We start from the raw sequence: 18706 nt of genomic DNA on the forward strand, positions 1-18706 counted from the left end.
CTGGCATGAGTGGAATGTGCTTTCCACTAAGGCAAAGCCACCACTGGTTACAACCTACCATGTTAAGTGCCATCATGACGTTATAGAGGTACTTCAAGACAGCAGCGTCAACCAACTAAATCTTCCACATTCTTCTTACATTGCTCCTGTTGGTGCATGACTGCTTATCGGTAGCTGACATAAAATGCTGCATTTGCCATCCCTGGCCATGCCTTTTCCCAAACATGTATGAAGAAATTAGCCCCATTCCTAAGTAAACGTGGAACTTTTTTTGGGGGGGGGGGAAGGAGGGTTCTTGAACAAGAAGGAATTTAACTACAAGTATAGTTCTGTGTGAACATGTTTACAGCTTTTATTTCACCAGCAGCCAACTATTCCTCACAAATCCCCATATTAAAAAAATAAAAATAAAACTTAAATAAATAGCAATAAGAAACTTCATACAGCATATTCAGAGGCTTAAAAATTCATTTCACTCACATAATAGTACCATTTTTTAAAAACACACATACTCAAAGAGAGCCTGTTTGGATTGTCTTCTTGTTCTACCAACATTACATGCTTCAACTGGAAATCTGTATCATTCCCACCATCTTCATGCATCACTAGCAGTTTGTGCTCACCCAGAAAACCCACCTCAATAATGGTCATATAAGTACAAAATTCTCCAAAATAAAACATTTGTATTGCAAGTTTACAGTACTTTAATTTTTCTACAAACCAAGGCCCCCATTTTGCAATCTAATCTGCTCAGCGAAGACAGTTAAGGGTCAACAAGCCCCCACTGGAACCAATGGGGCAATTTACAAGCATAAAATCTCATCCTTACAGATTGGACTGCAGGGTTGAGGCCAATGTAGGAAACTGTTAAGCACTGTTCTCTGTTGCAGAAGGAGTTTGCATCATTTCGGCTTATCCCTGCCATTCCCGTTTCCACAGTCTTCCAAACAGGAGTTTGCCCATAAGCCTAGAAGCTAATGGCTGGGGAGAGATCAAATAGTCAGCACACTATTTTGTTCAAATGGTTCCGGGTTGTCCATTGCATTGCAATGCATTATTCTACTGCACACTGTGAAGGACTGAAGGACTCCTCTTCAAGGCAAGCAAGCACCCACAGTTGTGTTTTGGTATTTACACAAAGTGCTTTGTTCTCCTCACCAGTAAAAGGATCTTCAACAGACACAACAGCAGACACCACCACACAATGAGCATTAAGACATAACTCCAAAAACAGGGTTATGGCGGCAAATACTCGGACCATGTTCTTCATAATCTTTCTTGGTGTGACATACTTCAAAAAACTCTGGCTGAGGAAAAAAACAAAGACAAGGAGTTGTATATAAAGAATTATACAAATCAAGATAAAATGACAAAGGCATTTAAGAGCTGGAACTTGTACAACGCTCTCACCTCCACAACACATACTACAAAAGTAGTATGAAAGAAGTGTAGTAAGTGCAAAATAAGAACCATTCCTGTACTGCAATTGGCTATCCAGGATCTGGGGTTGGAGGTGGTAATAGGAGCAGAGAGATTGCACCTTGGAAGCATCAGTGGCCAACGGCCTTGACTTCGCACTCACATATGCACACCTCAAAAAATGCATGACTATCTTAACTCATGCCATACAAATATGATCTAATCCAAGGCAGATCAAACCATGCTTTCCTAGAATTTACTGTGAGTTTTGCCATATTTGTCCCCCCAAATAGAACAAAAAAGAAAATAGAACATGGTGCCCTCCAAATGTTATTAGACTACAACTCCCATAATCTCTGACCATTGCACATGCTGGCTGGGATGATTGGAGCTGGACTCCAACAAGATCAGGAGGAAACCATGTTGGCTACCCCTGAAGTAGAAGACAGAAGGACTCCATGTGATAATGGCCTATCAATGCAAACAAAAGCATTCCCATAAATACAAAGAACACTAAACTAAGCTAGTCTTCTGGAGAGACAGAGAAGGGAGAATCCAGGCACTGTGCATGAGAATGGAAGATATCACCTCCAGACATTTTCCAGTACTGCTGTTCTACAATAAAGGGATTTCATAAGAGACATACTGTTGATGCAAGCATTGATCCTCCAAACCAGACTGCATAACGCTGCATATGGTGACTTATCACTTGAACTTCAACAGGTTTGGGCTGTAAAAGCAAACACAACCACCAGTTCAGTATATCATCAAAACAAAGCACAGCCTTGATTTTCTGAACCTGGGGAGCAGCAATTGTACCTTCATCCCAGATTTCAGGTGGCTGCTTTGAGAGAAGGGAAGACGGACTCTGAATATCCAGCTGTGCAGAGACAAAGAGATGCAGAGGATAATACAGATTCTCATGGCCAGATTTATAATGGTGCAATGGCCTGCAAGGGGGGCCAGATTCTGGGCTTTCATTTTTGAAAAGAAAAAAGTAACCCTCAAGCCCTAATTAGAGGCTTCATGCACCTTTCTAAGCGATTTCTATGAGGTAAGCCAGCCTGGACACTCCAGCCTTTCAGAGAAGTCAGATCTGTGATGAGTGAATTATTTGGACAACAGGCTATAGGGATCCTTGGGGTCCTGAAGAGCAGGTGTTTTCCCCTCTCCTTACTGCACTTTTTTTCTCTCTGCTTATTTCATTTTCCAATCCTTGACATTTCTGTAGTTTTAAAGATCTAGTAGATTCCCCCCTTCACCCTTCCTTTCTTCCTAACAACCAAGATGTGTCTATCCTCTGGTGGTTTTGTGAGATAAGGTACTCCCAGCAAGTTATTTTCTGCAAGTGCTACTGCACAATAAGTAACTGAAGTCTAGGCAGACATTAAGAATTCACTGTAAAATTACAATTCAATGGTCTACAGGTCTACTCAGAAGTAATTCTTTGTGTTTAATGGGATTAATTCTCAGGTAAATAGGGACAGGATTGCAGCCTTGGCTTTCTTCCGAAGTTCATGGTGAGGGGTGTCAGTATCAGTGCAAAACAAACAGATCTTAAATATGGAAAAATGGAAATGGACTGCCTTCAAGTCGATTCAGACTTATGGGAGGCCCTATGAATAGGGTTTTCATGGTAAGCAGTATTCAGAAGCGGTTTACCATTGCCTTCCTCTGAGGCTGAGAGGCAGTGACTGGCCCAAGGTCACCCAATGAGCTTCATGGCTATGTGGGGATTTGAACCCTGGTCTCCCAGGTCATGGTCCAACACCTTAACCACTACACCACACTGGCTTAAATATAGGCAGCCTATTATGTTTTACATTATTATATAAAAGAGGGCTATAAAATCACAAAGATTTTAACCCAATTTTTATTACTAGCATAATTTTTTTTTCTATAGCATTTAAAAACCCTGTTAGTTATCTCAGTGGTTTTGCTGTTGGGGCAGGAGGAGGTTTTATTTTCTTACTGGACACTTAGTAAAAATATTGACTCCTTAGTATTTTAGCTATAGAATTAAAACAGTAGTGAAAATTAAATTGAATGAAAGTACATCACTCTGCTTTAAAGCCACTGCTCTAGTGGCCAACGGCCTAAGGTAACTCCTTTTAGGAATAAATCCTAATTAGATTACTGCAATGCTCTTGGCCCTGATGCGGAAGCTCCAGCTGGTGCAAAATGCAGCGGTCAGACTGCTGATGGCCGACAACATGTGACACCACTCTTAAAACATCTGTACTGGCTGCCCATCCACTACTGACTCGGGTTCAAGGTCCTTGTATTAATTTACAAAGCCCTGAACAATGTACTGTAGGTCCAGGGTATTTTAGGGACTGCCTGAATCCTTATATCCAAGCTTGATCACCGAGATCACCTGCAGGAGAGCTGTTGGTCATCCCCTGAATTGGTGAGGCTCATTTAATTTTGACACAAAATCGAGCCTTCAGTGTCATCGGCCCAGTCCTCTTGGAATGCTCTGCCAACAGAGATTCAATAGGCGCCTTCTGTTTTAACTTTTAAACAACTGCTGAAAACCTTTCTGGTCCACCAGGTTTATGAAGGCAATTAAGATGTCTTTTTGCAATAGTTGACCTTTGTTTTTATTGTATTTTTATTGTAGTGTGTGTGTTTTTATCTTATTGTAAACCACTTTGATGTTTTTAATGAAACAGCAGTATACAAATATATTTATAAAGAAATAAATCCCCTGTGTAACTGAACACAAGTAGGACTTATGCATCAGTAAAACATGCAATAATCAGCCTAGATTAAGATTGGTTGAAGCCTTGGAGCTGTACTAATTTGCAGAGATGAAGTACCCAGAAAAATATGAACCTTTATAGTACACTAGTTAGAGGAACTGAAAGTTGATGCCTGTGATACAAACACTAAGTCCCCTTTTGCAACTATTTATGCCTCCTTTACAAAAGCCACATTAGGTAGGTTAGGCTGGAAGTTGGTGACTGACCCAAGTTAGAAAGTGAGCAAAAACAATGAGAAGTGAATTTAAAACATGAAACCACGCATGTTCAGAGTATTTTCTTTGTGTTTACTAAGGTAGCCAAGATGTTTTTTGTTTGTGTTTGCTGAGAGTTGTAAAAGTGCACATGCTCAGAATATTTTTTGCAAATCATAAATCTAGTAGTCTTTAAGGTACATCAAGACGTATTTTCTGGTTTCTTATTTCATGCATTCGTTTTAGAGGGAAGGGGGGATATTTTGTGAACTGAGCCAGGGCCCGCAGCCACCTTAATACACCTTGCAGATTCCTTATCCAACGGCTCTTCAAACAGATTGCTGTATCTGATAGCTGGACTCCCTTCTGGGTCCCACACCCTGCTGCAAGGCTCCTCACCTTCAAACTGCTTCTGCCTCATATCCTGACAGAGGAGTATAGCTGGCACATGCCAGATCCAAGCATCTCAAAATACATTCTCAACTCTCTTATCCTCCATGCCCCACCTTCCTTCACTCACATGCCAGAATCATAGCATTCTGATCTACTGCCCAAAGGGGGAAATGGGCATGAGAGAGATCATTTCCACATTGACGACGGTGGCTCCATTTTGCCTGTCTAAAATGTTCAGAGCAGCACCTCCAACTGCTGAAGAGAGCCACTTTAGTTATGAACCAGCAGCACACCTCGGGTGCCATTGTGGCAAAAACTTCAAAAGAAAACTCTAGAGGCCTTCTGAATGCTGGAATTCCTTTTGGGAGAAATCCAAAGATAGAAGCATCACATCATCTCAAGTACTGGAGCCATTTAAAACGATCTCCCCTTTGCTGCAGCATCTCAGGCCCAGACCTTGGCTTCAATAGATGCTTTTAGTACACTAGTAAAAATGTCATCTGATTTACAGGCCTCATTAATAGCTACATGTGCACTTGCTTTGCTCGTTCAGGCATTTAATAGGTAGTGAAACCCGTTTACCTTTATCCGACCACCACTGAGCTCTTCGCTGATTTTCAGTCGAGCGTCTACTACCCTCTTCAGGTCTCGTTGCAGCCTCCGCCCCAAATCCCTAAACATTGTGGATCCTCCTGAAAGAACCACATTCTACAGGGAAAGAAAAGAACAGATTTTGCCCTTTAGGCTATAGGACCCAGGAGTGGCACTGAGCACATGGCAAACCGCATCTATGAGAAAGCTCCATGTGCTCTGCCACTGGAGGAAGAACAGGGCCCAGAAGTGCTTGTTACATTTGGTCATGTGGTACAATGGTCATGCCAACGGCCCTTCCTGAGATCACAATCAGACAACCAGCTTACCAAACTCATAGCTCCTTTGGGAGGAAGGGAAGGATATTAATTCAATCATCATAATAAGTTACTGCAAGTTTACTACGTGCTCAAGGCTGATTTGGGGTTATATAACTGTACCCTTAGGCTTAACACAGAGGGACTCTGAAAATCAACTGTAGAGTTGTTCAAGGAAAAAGAAGCTAAGGGCTTCAAAAAAGAGCTAAGACAGGAGCACAAACACAGAGATACATACACAGGGTCAACTGGAAAGGTGCAATTACAAATTGAGTGGGTGGTTTTTAAAAAAGTAAATAGCAGGCCCTCAGGGGGCAATCCAAATTGGGACCAGGGGGAGGGGGCTTTAACCTTTTGCCTCTGCCCACACACAGCACAATAGCAGGTGCTTTGCTCCCAATGCAAATAAAGTATTATGGGCAACCCCAACCTGGATTTGGACTGTGGCAGAAGCCAAGGGTTTCAAGGGTTAAATCCACCTACTAGGATCCCAATCAGGCACCCCCATGCTGCTTTTCTATATTTTGAAAAAAATCATACATACAACTGCTAATTATGTGTGAATGGCATTGCATCTAGTTTGGCACAGAAAGAGAGAAATCATACATGCATTAGGTTTTAACCCAGAAGTTCTCACACCTGAACAGTCTAATCATGTCTTAAAACTAACACATTGGGGCCTTTGTCTCTGCAGTTCTTGCAGCAGCTGTTGCCAAGGAAAATCTCAACTGCACCCTTGCTTTCTTGATTCAAATGGGAGTTAACCTTTTCGTAAAAGGGAGCTTGCCATTTCCCCAGTCTAAATGTCCCCTTCACCCTCCTGTACAGGAACTGTAGCAAATTCAAATGTATGTATTTTTTAAATGGCAACAGACCACACTCTGCTCAAGAGGAAGTCAATAAGGAATATCCAACTTTGATACGTCAAATAAAACAAAATGTCTGCAACTGATCTCAGTGCTCTTCACTACCACAACATGCAGGAAGAACTCAGAGCCGCTAATACATGCTGCTGGAAAGAAGGCGCAGTTCATAATCACCTGGGAGAAGCCAAATCACATCTGTCACAGTGCATTAAGTAAGAGCTACTGGTTGCTCTATCACGTATTAGATCCCTCTGGCTCCTTAGAGAAGCCAACCAAACGATTATAGCTTAAGCTACGGATGAACTGCCTGCAGCCCTCCTCTCCCCAGCTCCAGCCAGCCTGAGCGACACTCAGGGATGATGGGAGCTGTAGTCCAGCAACCTATACTGGGTGGAGATGTTTACTGTCTGTATGTCAGGTATTGTATTTTCTATTTGTATTCATAATTCTTAAAATAAAATATGAAAAATAGGAGAGATACAGGTGTCAGGAATACACCTGTTTCTCTCCTTTTTTTAATTGTCTTCCACAGCAACAGCCTTTATCTTCTTAAAGAGATCTTGATTTTGAGTCCTTTGAGTCTAACAGTATTTTTTTTAATTGGGTGATCTAAAAAGCGGAGAATGCTGGTGAAGCCCAAGGTTTCTTCAACGTAGCTGTATTGTGATCCAATGATGAGAATCTGTCTACATTCAGACCTGTATAATTCCTCACTCTGCCTCACGGGCTGGTCCGTTTTCAAATCAGCAAAAGAAGTCAAACCAGCTTCTTGTAATTCCAGCATCTTGCATACAGTGTAATCTACATTCTGCTGAAGTTTTAACTGTGCTGCATTAGAATATTCAATGTGTTCTCAAACACCTTACATAGTGGGCGTGTAGTACTAGATGCAATACCATTAATGCAATTATAAATTGAGTGGGTAGTTTTAAAAAAACTAACTAGCAGGCACTAAGGGGTTGATCCAGGGCAGGAAATAGCTGGGCCAGGGGGAAAGCTTTTGAAAAAGTTATCAGCTGTAGTCAGAAGAAATACCATATTTAATTATGAGGCACACCAGCCAGGTATGTCATGGTGATCAGACAGTGCCACCTATCTATCATGGTCAGTTTTTAAGTACCTTTTTATACAGACTTAGTAGTTTACAGATATTTTTACCCCCAGTCTTCACAATTTAAGACATGTATTTTTATCCAAGAGAAAGCATTGCCTACTGTCCAGCAAGTCTATAATGCTATCAAATTCAACAGTGCTATCAAATTCAACAGTGGTTGCTGATTAGCTACTGGGCTAAGTTCAAGGTGCTGGTTTTGGTGTACAAAGCCCTATACAGAGTGGAACCAGGATACCTGAAAGATCATCTCATCCCTTATATACCACCTTGATCACTGCACTCTGCAGGCAACAGCCTCCTGTAGATACCATCTTATTGGGAGGTCCGCTCCGTACAATATAGGAATCGGGCCTATAAGTGTTGTGGCACCTACCCTTTGGAATTCCATTCCCTTAAATGTTACACAGGTGCCACCTATGTTGTCTTTTCGGTATCTACTGGCAACCTTCCTCTTCCAACAAGCCTTTTAAGTAGAGATCTTTCCCAGTCTGTGTCTGTATTGGAATTATTTCTAAGGTGTTTTTAATTTTTTTATTGCTTGTTTGTCCTGCCCATGGGCTCCTTTGGGAAGAAGTGCAGGATGTAAATTTAGTAACAAATACATGTAAGTGGACAATTGCCAAGGACGTCCAACACAGTCGATTTCAAAAGAGGGACGTCCCCCCCCCAAAAATAAGGGGATTGGTAAAAAGGAAATTGGAAGGAAAAATGAAGAGAGTCAGATCTCTCCAGAATACTTGTTCAAAACCACAGTAATAGAAGCTCAGTTAGAATGTATAGCGCATATCAGGACAGGTACCACCAAGACCAAGAGGATGTTGGTGTGGTTAGCAAGCAAAATGAAGGATGCAAGTAGGGACAAGAAGTCTTCCTTCAGAAGTCTTGTCCAAATGAGGAGAACAAAACAACACAAAACTTTGGCCACAAAATACAAGCACACAATAAAAGAGAGAGACAGAGACAGAGAGAGACAGAGAGAAAGAAGAACAAAATCTTTAAATACGTTAGAAGTAGAAAACCAGCTAGGGAGGCAGTTGGACCTTTGGGCAACAAGGGAGTCAAAGGTGTGATCAAGGAGGAAAAGAGATTGCAGAGAAGCTGAATGGATTCTCTGCATCTGTCTCCACAGTGGAAGATGTAGGGCAGATCTCTGTGCCTAAACTAACTTTCTCAGGAAGGGAGCCTGAAGAGCTGAGGCAATAAGAGGCGAAATTCTAAGCCTTACTGACAAATTAAGAAGTGACAAATCACAGGCTCCAGGTGGCATTCTCCTGAGAGTTCTAAAAGGACTGAAATGAAATTGCTGATTTTATGACAAAAATATGTAACTCTTCCCTAGGATCAGCCTCCATTCCTGAAAACTGGAAAGCGGCCAACGTAAAACCAATCTTTAAAAAGAGATCCAAAGGGATTCCGGGAAATTACAGGCCTGTTAGTTTAATGTCTGTTCTGGGAAAACTGGTGGAAAACATAGAATTACCAAGCATATAGAAGAACAAGTCGTGCTAAAAAGAACCAGCATGGCTTCTACAAGGATGTAGGCATCTGGTTTCCCACTGTGAAAATAGCATGCTGGATTAGATGGGACTTTGGCCTGATCCAGCAGTGGTCTGCTTATGTTCTTATGTCATTAAAATGATGAAATCTTTTAAAACAGTGTTAGTTGGAAAGAAAGTGCTGTAGTTTCCAAAGAGACTTATTCATGTGAACATGCTCAAGACTGCAGCCCATGTACTGCTAATGGAGCAGCATGTTTTCTCACCTTTCCAACCACAAGGACGCTAAACAGAGAAGAAGCAAAACCACAAAATCCCTGATAAGACCATCAAATAGTTACTGCCCAGGCACCTTCAGCAGGTGTCTGATGGTAGGGGAGGAACTGGGACAAAGAATTCCACAAACCAGTCACCACCACCGAGAAGGGCTTGTTTCATATATACCACCTACTGTAACTCAACCAATCCAAGGATACAGACTAGTATATAACTGATATATACAGTTGTTGTAACGAAGGACAGAGCTATAGTATTTTTTAAAAACCACACTACTCACCAGCCATCCTAGTACTTCATCACTTACATTTCTTTTTTAGTCAGGTGGTAAATAAAGAATTTACATACTATTGATTTTGTTCACACCTTTGATATTCTTCTGTGTTGAAATTGCTTTTTAATATGTTTTTAAACCTTTTTTAAACAATATGTTTTTAACCTTTTTTAAGATGTCTTCAAAGCTTTTAAAAATGTTTTTAAAGTTGCTTTGTTTTAATGTATTTTAAAGTCTGTTTTTATGATGATTTAAAGGGTTTTTAGTGCTTTTGTTTGCTGCCCTGGGCTCCTGCTGGGAGGAAGGGCGGGATATAAATCAAATAATAAGTAAATAAATAAATAAACTCCCTCATTTTATCACCATCAACTGCTATTCCCAAATAAATTACTATTTAAACAGTGCAATTTTAATTAAAAAATAAAAGATAAGACAGTGACCAAAGTAAGGGTGATCAGAACCTCTTAAGACTGAGGGGAGCTACAGAACGCAGGTTTGTTTATTGATTGATTGCACTTGTATACCGCCCCATAGCCGAAGCTCTCTGGGCAGTTTACAGCAATCAAAAACATTAAAACAAATATACAATTTAAAACACATATTTTAAAAACAATTTAAAACACAATTTTAAAATTTAAAACAATATAAAAACAATTTAATATCTTTGATTACTACCTCACATGGCTAGCCATGTTGAAAAGTACACAATTTGGCAGCTAAGTGTAAGAGAACATTGACTGCTGCTCAGAAAGCAGCATAACAAGAAAAAAATTATACGGAGCACTCCAGGGAAGATCTAAGTAATCCCAGTTGGAAAAGATTTAAGAAAGAGACACCAGAGAAAAGACAGAAATTAATAAAAGCAGACTTCTACTAGGCTTCCTGCTATGGAGAGTACAGTGGGACTCCCAAATACAGTGTTTAGCATTTAAATTACTAACCTACCATAGAAAAATACAAAAAGAGGAAGAAGCCAGCAGGGAAGGAGCAGCACACTTTGTTATTACCAAAGTAATAACAATCAATTTATTCCCAGAGTCCACATGACAATGAGGCTCTTACTTTCCTTCAGTTCTTTTTCCTCAGAGTTGCACCCATCTTAGTTTTCCTTACTTCAATTCTTAAGACACATCTAGGGAAGTGGCCAAATAATACCCAGAACTGGCATCTTTAATGCACGAATAGCCAGAAAAACTTAAGGGCCAAGTCTTCAACCCACAAATAATTAACTTATACAGTTCACAAACACAGGCTAGTCACAAGCCTAGGTGGCTTTCAAAAATGATTACCGACTAATTCACAGAGGGGAGGAGGATCAATCAACAGTCATTAGTCTTCGTAAAAAAGTAGACCCTCCACAGACAGAGGCAGTATACCTTTGAAGATACTGCTATTTACAAAGTTCCTAGAAATAACAGAGCTTGGAAAAGTTACTGGCTGGGGCTGATGGGAGTTGTAGTTCAAAAAAGTAACTTTTCCAAGCTCTGGAAATATAGTGCTCAAACTTACAATCCATGGCAAATGTCCAACCTTGCCGCACAATGGCACATTCTGATGAACAGGGAAAATGAACATTAAAAAAATTAATCTCATCTCACCATTACCATGCTAGTGAATAGCTTGAGAACCCATTTGTGGAAGCATCTCACAAACCCGTCATAAGCATGTTCAATTTGCAGCTCATTCTCACTTAATGGCTTCAGGCATTTTTCCACCTACCTTCTCACACATTTCAAGGAAAAAGTAATGTGGGATATGAAGTAAAGTTCAAGTTTCTCCTACTTCCTACTGCTGGCTGCATTTGGGCTATCATATCATAGCTGAATATGCCATGAAATGCACAAGTGTTTTACCTGAACAGGTATTCCCTACCCTCCTCGCTTTGCAGTGCACCTCAGCTAGAGATGTGAAGGCCTGGGGGGGGAATGGAGCTACAGGGGGGTGTTTTATCTTTATGGGTTCCCCCCCAAAATTGGAGAGGAACAGGGGGGCATTTTGGCCTGATTTTTTTCTGCTTTTCCCCCGGTCTTTACATCTTTAGTCTCAACAGAATGAGGAAGTCTCCAATTAACCATAATTTTCTGTTTCAGCTTTATTTTAGGGAGCACTTAAGCTACTGTGGCATGACTGGAGTAGAAAGTTTTAATTTATCTGACTTTATGGTTTTAGATTATAAATTTGGATTTTTAATTTTTAGTAAGCAACTGTGTTTAATTCTATGTATTTTTATAGTAAAGCAATATGCAAAATAAGCCGGGCAATTTTTGTCACACCAATGCTAGATTTACTTTACTGAAGTTTGCAGCAACTTGAAGAAACTCCAAGAACTTCAGCCTTTACTTACCCCCTTGGCCACTAGGCTCAGGAGGGAATAAAGTTTCAGCTGAACATACATTAGTCATTCCCACCACCATCAACCCCCCACAAAAATAAAACCCACTCTAAAAACTTTACCTTATATAAAGGACGCCGGACATCAATGGGGCAGTTCTGTATAACTTCATCAACAACATCCGAAATAGACTCCATAAAGTCTGGATTGGCAAACTAAAAAAAATAAATGTTGGCAGAGACACATGATTGGTCCATTATATGCACACATAAATCAGGCTGTGGTGAAAAGGCTAAAGAGACAAAATCTAGAGGACTATGTCAGTCTATTTTAACAAGGCACTTCCAAGAGTGCTGTGTTATACTGAAGACTCACAAGGTGCTCCAGTATGAACTTTTGCAGACAACAGCCGACTTCTTCAGACCCAGAGGACAGAACTCAATGACAATGGCAATAGCAGCTCTTTACAACTTAAAACCTCACATGTGCAGTCACAGTAGTCATTAACACTGTTTGTCTACCCCCAGTATGCCCTGTATACAATCAGTGGAAAATCAGGTGTCTCCTGTCATAAGTTATCAGTTCAACTACCACAGAATTTATCTATAATAGTTGTAATTAAAGCAATATGAGGAAGTGCTTTTTCCATGGTTTATATACCACAATTTGCATTGCATCATCAACACCAAGCATCACTTAATACCAGTTCCTAGTTGTCTTCAGTATAGATAGATACAACAGGAGGCCAGCTAAGGGCTAATCCCACTTAACTTCTACAGTGCCATGCTGGTCATCATCATTGGCGATCACTCGTGGCCGAGTAAGATTGTCTTCCAAGATAAGGTCTTTGCTTGGAAGACGCCATGCTGGTAACGCTCACTTAAACTAGAAAGCAGAGATATATTTAGCACTGTTAACAGTTGGGAGTGTGCACATGAATTGTAATACACCTTGCTATGATTTGGCCACAAGGTGGTGCACTTTCACCAGAAGTGCTATTACATCTCTTCCTCCTAATATTACTACTATAAATACCTCTTTTACTATTATTACTGCTATAGCAGCATCCTTAACTCTTACCTCTGGATGGAAAAATATTTCTGGTCCAAGAAATCTTTCATAACCAACATCTATAATAAATTTTTTTCTGTTGATTGCATTGATGCCTGTGTATTGCTTTATCCACTTGCATGGATCTATATCATACTTGGCAAATTCCTTTACTATGTCTGGACAAATGTAACAATACTTTTCCTAGGAACAAACACAAAGAATAAATACAATTATTTTATTGGATTAAAAGGATATGATGAAACCCAGAGCAGATTCTGTAACATAGCTCAAAGGCACCTTTCAAAGACATTTATTGCAAATCACGTGCATGTTTACTTAGAAGTAAATCTGTCTGAATGCAATAGGTCTCACTCCCAAGAAAGTGTGCATAAGATCATGGCCCTAGTCATGCAACTGAGAAGAGAGGAGACGACTATCCAAATCAGCAAGAAACAAGAGCCTCTCACTTTATCTTAATTACTCTACAGTCCACTGCTTGTGAGCAAATGGCACCCTGCACTTATGATGAAGCACTGTCTTCTTTGATTGACTTGCAGTCAAAGAGAAAAAGAGAGCGTCCCAGTGTGATGTAGTGGTTAGAGTGTTGGACTATGACCTGGGAGACCAGGGTTCGAATCCCCACACAGCCATGAAGCTCACTGGGTGACCTTGGGCCAATCACTGCCTCTCAGCCTCAGAGGAAGGCAATGGTAAACCATCTCTGAATACCACTTACCATGAAAACCCTATTCATAGGGTCTCCCATAAGTCGTGAATGACTTGAAGGCAGTCCATGTCCATTTTCCCCTTCAACACAACAATAGGAGAAACTCCACTGGCAAGGTCTGCCACCTGCACCAATTCAGGGTCTCAAACCCTTGGCTCAAGCTAAGCACAGAATAGAGGTTTGCAATCAAAGCAAGTGCAACTGCAGCATGTCTTAGTGCCTGTTCACACAATTTATGCTCTCTCTGTGACACCAGTCACATTAGCCTTGTGCACATGCTCCTGCAGGTAACCATGACCAACAGCAATTCCCATGTGTGGCAACCAGGAAAAATACAGACCCTACGTGAATAGCTTATAGGCACGTCTGCAATTGCCTCATTCATATGTTTCCCTATGTGGATGCATAGTGAGACCGTCCTACCCCATTATGTGCCCACTAGTGCACTTCGTTCTGCAGAACAGGCACTACTACAGGTGCCACATAATACTTATTCTGCACTTCCAAGAAATTGTTTTTTTAGTGTGGGAACACCTATTCTCTGGAACTGCCTACTGACATCAGGCAGGCACCTTCGCTGTATTCCTTTCAGCACCTGCTTAAAACTTTTCTGTTTAGGCAAGACTTTCCAGACACACAGATGTTGATTTGTTTAAATTTGTTAGTTAGTAGCTGCTTTAACCGTTGTAAATATGTTTTTAATTACTTGTTTTTAACTGCTATATTGATAATTTTAATGTTTGTTGTAAACTGCTTAGAGGTCTTTATATGCAGGCAGTATATAAATTTTGTCAAATAAATAAATAAATTTATGACCCGAAGTTAATGTCCTTAGCTATGCCTGACAAGCAAGACAGATCTATTTGGCTGCACTTGCCAATAAGCACCCCCTTTTATAAGAAAATTATGTCTTTAAGGGGAAAGAGGAGCAGAACTCTGAGGACACCATGCTGAAGAACATACAGAATCTCTACCGAAAGACATACTTGCCAAAAAAGTGTGGGCCTTTTGAAATCAACGGCTGCATACACACCATACATTTAAAGCACATTGCTTCCCCCAAATAATCCTGGAATCTGTAGTTTCCCCTTACCAAACTACAATTTCCAGCACCCTTAACAAACTATAGTCCCTAGGATGCCTTGGGAGGTGTTCTGTGCTTTAAATGTATGGTGTGCATGCATCTTTTGTTGTCTCTACCTAGCACCAGTTTGGAGTCCCATCTCTTCTCGCTTTCTCAGCCGTCGCTGGCTTAGTTTCCCTTTTGCTGCTTCTTTCTCCCACCAACCACATCCCTTATGGGAACAAGGAACACGATTGTATGCAAGATAACAGGAGATGATCCTATCCACTCCTTTCCAACCCATCCCCAAGTCCCAACATCTCTAGCTGCCTACACATGGCACAGTTGTGCTACAACAATTGCAGAACACAACCACTAGTAATAAACTACTGAGGGAGCGGAGAGTTTATTAATTCAACATTCTTATATTTCAATGATTCACTAGCAATCTATTTCTGGACAGTCTGATAAGTTTCACAGAAGTTTTTACCTTTACGGCCTTAGCTGTCTCCAATGATTGTTCAGGTGGAATACCCACCTCCCTCTCCCTTAGGAGCTGTTGAATGAAATATGTAATATCTCTTCCTGCAATGGGGATATGTTTGATGCAACTGCCAATTACATAGCCTTCTGCCTACAGAAGGAGAGAAAAAAGTTTATGAGTAATAGATCAACAGCAACCAATTTCATCCTTGCTGTGTTGGTTTTGATTTAGTGTGCTGGCTCCCGATTCATTGGTCATTGTTAAGGTCTTGAATTTTATTGTATTCACTGTTTAATTTTAGGCAGAAGCCACGCTGAAGCCCTTCTAACAGATGAAACACAGGATATAAATATTTTAAATGTAATAAACTGTACAGACTTTCAAAGGTTGCTTACAATAAACATGGAAGATTTTTATCCAAGAAAGAGGAATCCAAATTTCCTTTGGGTTCTTCAAACTAATGTATAGTATAGATAACCAAGTTTCTCTATACAGGACAACTTTTCCATGTTCTTATTTTCAAAAGGCAAACAAAATCTTTACCTAGTATTTGTGTAATGAACTTAAAAACATTATGATCTTGTTTGAAATATGTCTCAGTCGCACAGTTTTTGTTTCCACAATTTGACACTGAATGTTAAACGCATTAGTTTAATATATTTCTTTCTCCCCGTTATTCTTCCATAAAATCACAAAATAATAAACCCATGCTTTTCAGTTGTGGTAAGCAAAACCCAGAACGTTGAATATATGTGATGTTGAGCATATATACTACTTACCACTGGAATTACATGGGTCACACCATCCCCACTGTCAACAACTGTTCCTGTTAAAGTACGGTCCCCAACTTGTCGTGAAGTCCAAGATGCAGCTAAAGCCAACACTGCCTGGACAAGAACACAGAATACAACCACAACCATTCAACAGTCATGACCTCCACCCAAATAATCTCCAGCCAAAGTAAGAACTAACAGATAAAAACTAAAAACCTACGAGTTTATACACAGTGAGTAGGGGTTTGAGCTGTGAAGCAGGAATCCCCCAGTTCAAATCCAGCCTCAGCCATCACTTAACCTTAGGGCCAAACTAGAAACTAATTGCAGGAATGCAATTAACACGTACATTTTTTGTTAACACAGAGCAGAAGCCTGAACAGCTAAAACTGCTATTTGCATTTCAAGGGAAGCCTCTACTGGCAGCAATGGAGGCTTCACTCAAGATGCAGCTTTGGAGAGGCAAAGCAAGGAGGCAAAGTAGTGGGTTAAAGTTAAAGGGTTAAACTTTCCCTCCTTATCCCCACTGTCATAGTCCTGTGTCTTGCCAGGATTCCCCATGGCTGCTATTAACATAACAAAAAATGCATGAGCTAGAGGGAGCCCCAGCTGACGAAGCGTCAAGGCCCCAGCTGACAAAGCGTCAAGGCGAGTTAAGCAGCAGAGCGAAAAGAGGGTAAGTAGCTCCCATTTATTCCATTATTTAATTGAAGTAAAACAGCTCAGAGCAATAACTAATAAGGGCAGCCCAAGGTCACCCTGAGCTAGGAGCCAAATCCTGAAAGAACCTATATCTTAGGAGACAGATCCTAGGAGAAGGAAGCGTATAGAAAGCTAGTTTTCAACACCACCCTAGCAGGAAAGCTTCAGGGGACACTGTAAACAAGGCTAAATTCCAGTTGGAGAGAAGGGGGAAAAGAAAACTCCACCGACACATACAGGGAGAGAGTCAGCTCAGTCCTTGCTAAAAAGGGCAGCTTCAGCCTTCCTGAAACACAACCACAAGCTCTGTTTCCCTAGGTTAAAGAAAGGTCAGGCTGTTCTAGGTGGGAAAACAACAAACACAAAAGACTTGCCTGGAAGGCGCAGCCCCTTGCTGAGATTAAAAGCAGCCAAAAGCTTAAACAGCCCCGCCCCTCGCTCAGGAAGGAAGCCTGAGAGAATACTAAAGAGTTAAGCCCCAGCTGATAGCCATCAGCCTCAAGTAACACATCATTGGCTGGCAGCAGTAGCTGGGAGGAACCAGCCACACATATAAAGTCAGAGCACCCTAGCGAGGGAGCCTGCTCCACGAGCTAGAGGGAGCCCCAGCTGACAAAGCGTCAAGGCCCCAGCTGACAAAGCGTCAAGGCCCCAGCTGACAAAGCGTCAAGGCCCCAGCTGACAAAGCGTCAAGGCCCCAGCTGACAAAGCGTCAAGGCCCCAGCTGACAAAGCGTCAAGGCCCCAGCTGACAAAGCGTCAAGGCCCCAGCTGACAAAGCGTCAAGGCCCCAGCTGACAAAGCGTCAAGGCGAGTTCGGCAGCAGGGCGAGGAGGCCAGGGCCCCCCACTCTGCCCGTCTGTTCCCGGACCTCAACTAAATCGCAGTCTCCAACCCATTGATGTAATAAACCTTAAACAAAACTATGCAGGTAAGAAGCCAGCAGGGGTGTGGGGGCTTTCCAGTGTTTTGCACCGCCTGCAGCATGTACGACTATCTGCCTGTTGGACAGAAGTCGTGGGTATGCTCTCGGTGCAATGAGCTCCTGGCTCTCCGGGAACGACTTCATTTCCTTGAGGCCAAGGTGGCGGACATGGAAAAGCTGAGAGAGGCAGAGAGGTGTGTGGAGGAGGCCTTCAGGGACGTTATAGCTGTGTCCCACTCCAACGATGATAGCTCTCCTGCTATCATGGACAACGATGGTCTCAGGGAAGGAGAGCATCCAGCTGAGGAAGAGGGAAACGATCCCTTAGAAGGGACCCATTCCTTGGGGGATGAGCAGCTATCCTCTCGTGCCGCGGATATATCTCCAGGGGGTGGAGGGATCCTTGTAGTGGGTGATTCGATCATTAGGAACATAGACAGTGGGGTGTGTGATGGGCGTGTAGACCGCAAGGTGTTTTGCCTGCCTGGAGCGAAGGTTGCGGATATCGCCCGTCGTTTAGATAGTTTGGTAGACAGTGCTGGGAAGGAGTCAGTGGTCGTGGTGCACGTTGGCACCAACGACATGGGGAAATGCAGCCGTGAGGTCCTGGAAGCAAAATTTAGGTTGCTAGGTAGGATGCTGAAAGCCAGGACCTCCAAGGTGGCTTTCTCTGAAATGCTACCGGTTCCACGCGCAGGACCAGCCAGACAGGCCCAGCTTCGCAGTCTCAATGCGTGGATGAGACGATGGTGTCGGGTGGAAGGGTTTGGATTTGTTAGGCACTGGGGAACATTTTGGGACAAGCTGGGCCTGTACAAAAGGGACGGGCTCCACTTGAACCAGAATGGAACCAGACTGCTGGCACTTAAAATTAAAAAGGTGGCAGAGCAGCTTTTAAACTGACTGAGGGGGGTGACCCGACAGGAGCTGAGAAAGGTCCGGT

At 41.9% G+C, this 18706-nt stretch overlaps 1 protein-coding gene across 6 annotated transcripts in view; it reads right to left on the bottom strand.

Moving 5' to 3' along the window:
* Positions 1 to 346: 346 nt before the first annotated feature.
* ACTR3B (actin related protein 3B) overlaps positions 347 to 18706 on the bottom strand; it is a 43739-nt gene continuing 25379 nt past the window's right edge. For 5 of the 6 annotated variants that reach the window (XM_061586302.1, XM_061586303.1, XM_061586297.1 and 2 more), the window contains 7 exons: positions 16144 to 16251; positions 15371 to 15514; positions 13118 to 13291; positions 12160 to 12252; positions 5354 to 5479; positions 2066 to 2149; positions 347 to 1303 (listed from right to left, as the gene is read on the bottom strand). In XM_061586302.1, the coding sequence (XP_061442286.1) occupies positions 1055 to 1303; positions 2066 to 2149; positions 5354 to 5479; positions 12160 to 12252; positions 13118 to 13291; positions 15371 to 15514; positions 16144 to 16251 (978 nt within the window). In that variant the 3' untranslated portion in view covers positions 347 to 1054. Of the gene's footprint in view, positions 1308 to 2065; positions 2150 to 5353; positions 5480 to 12159; positions 12253 to 13117; positions 13292 to 15370; positions 15515 to 16143; positions 16252 to 18706 lie in introns of all 6 variants that reach the window. The other variant, XM_061586301.1, reaches the window with a different exon arrangement.

Source organism: Rhineura floridana, chromosome 10 (genome assembly GCF_030035675.1).
Source record: "Rhineura floridana isolate rRhiFlo1 chromosome 10, rRhiFlo1.hap2, whole genome shotgun sequence".
NCBI classification, from domain to species: Eukaryota; Metazoa; Chordata; class Lepidosauria; order Squamata; family Rhineuridae; genus Rhineura; species Rhineura floridana.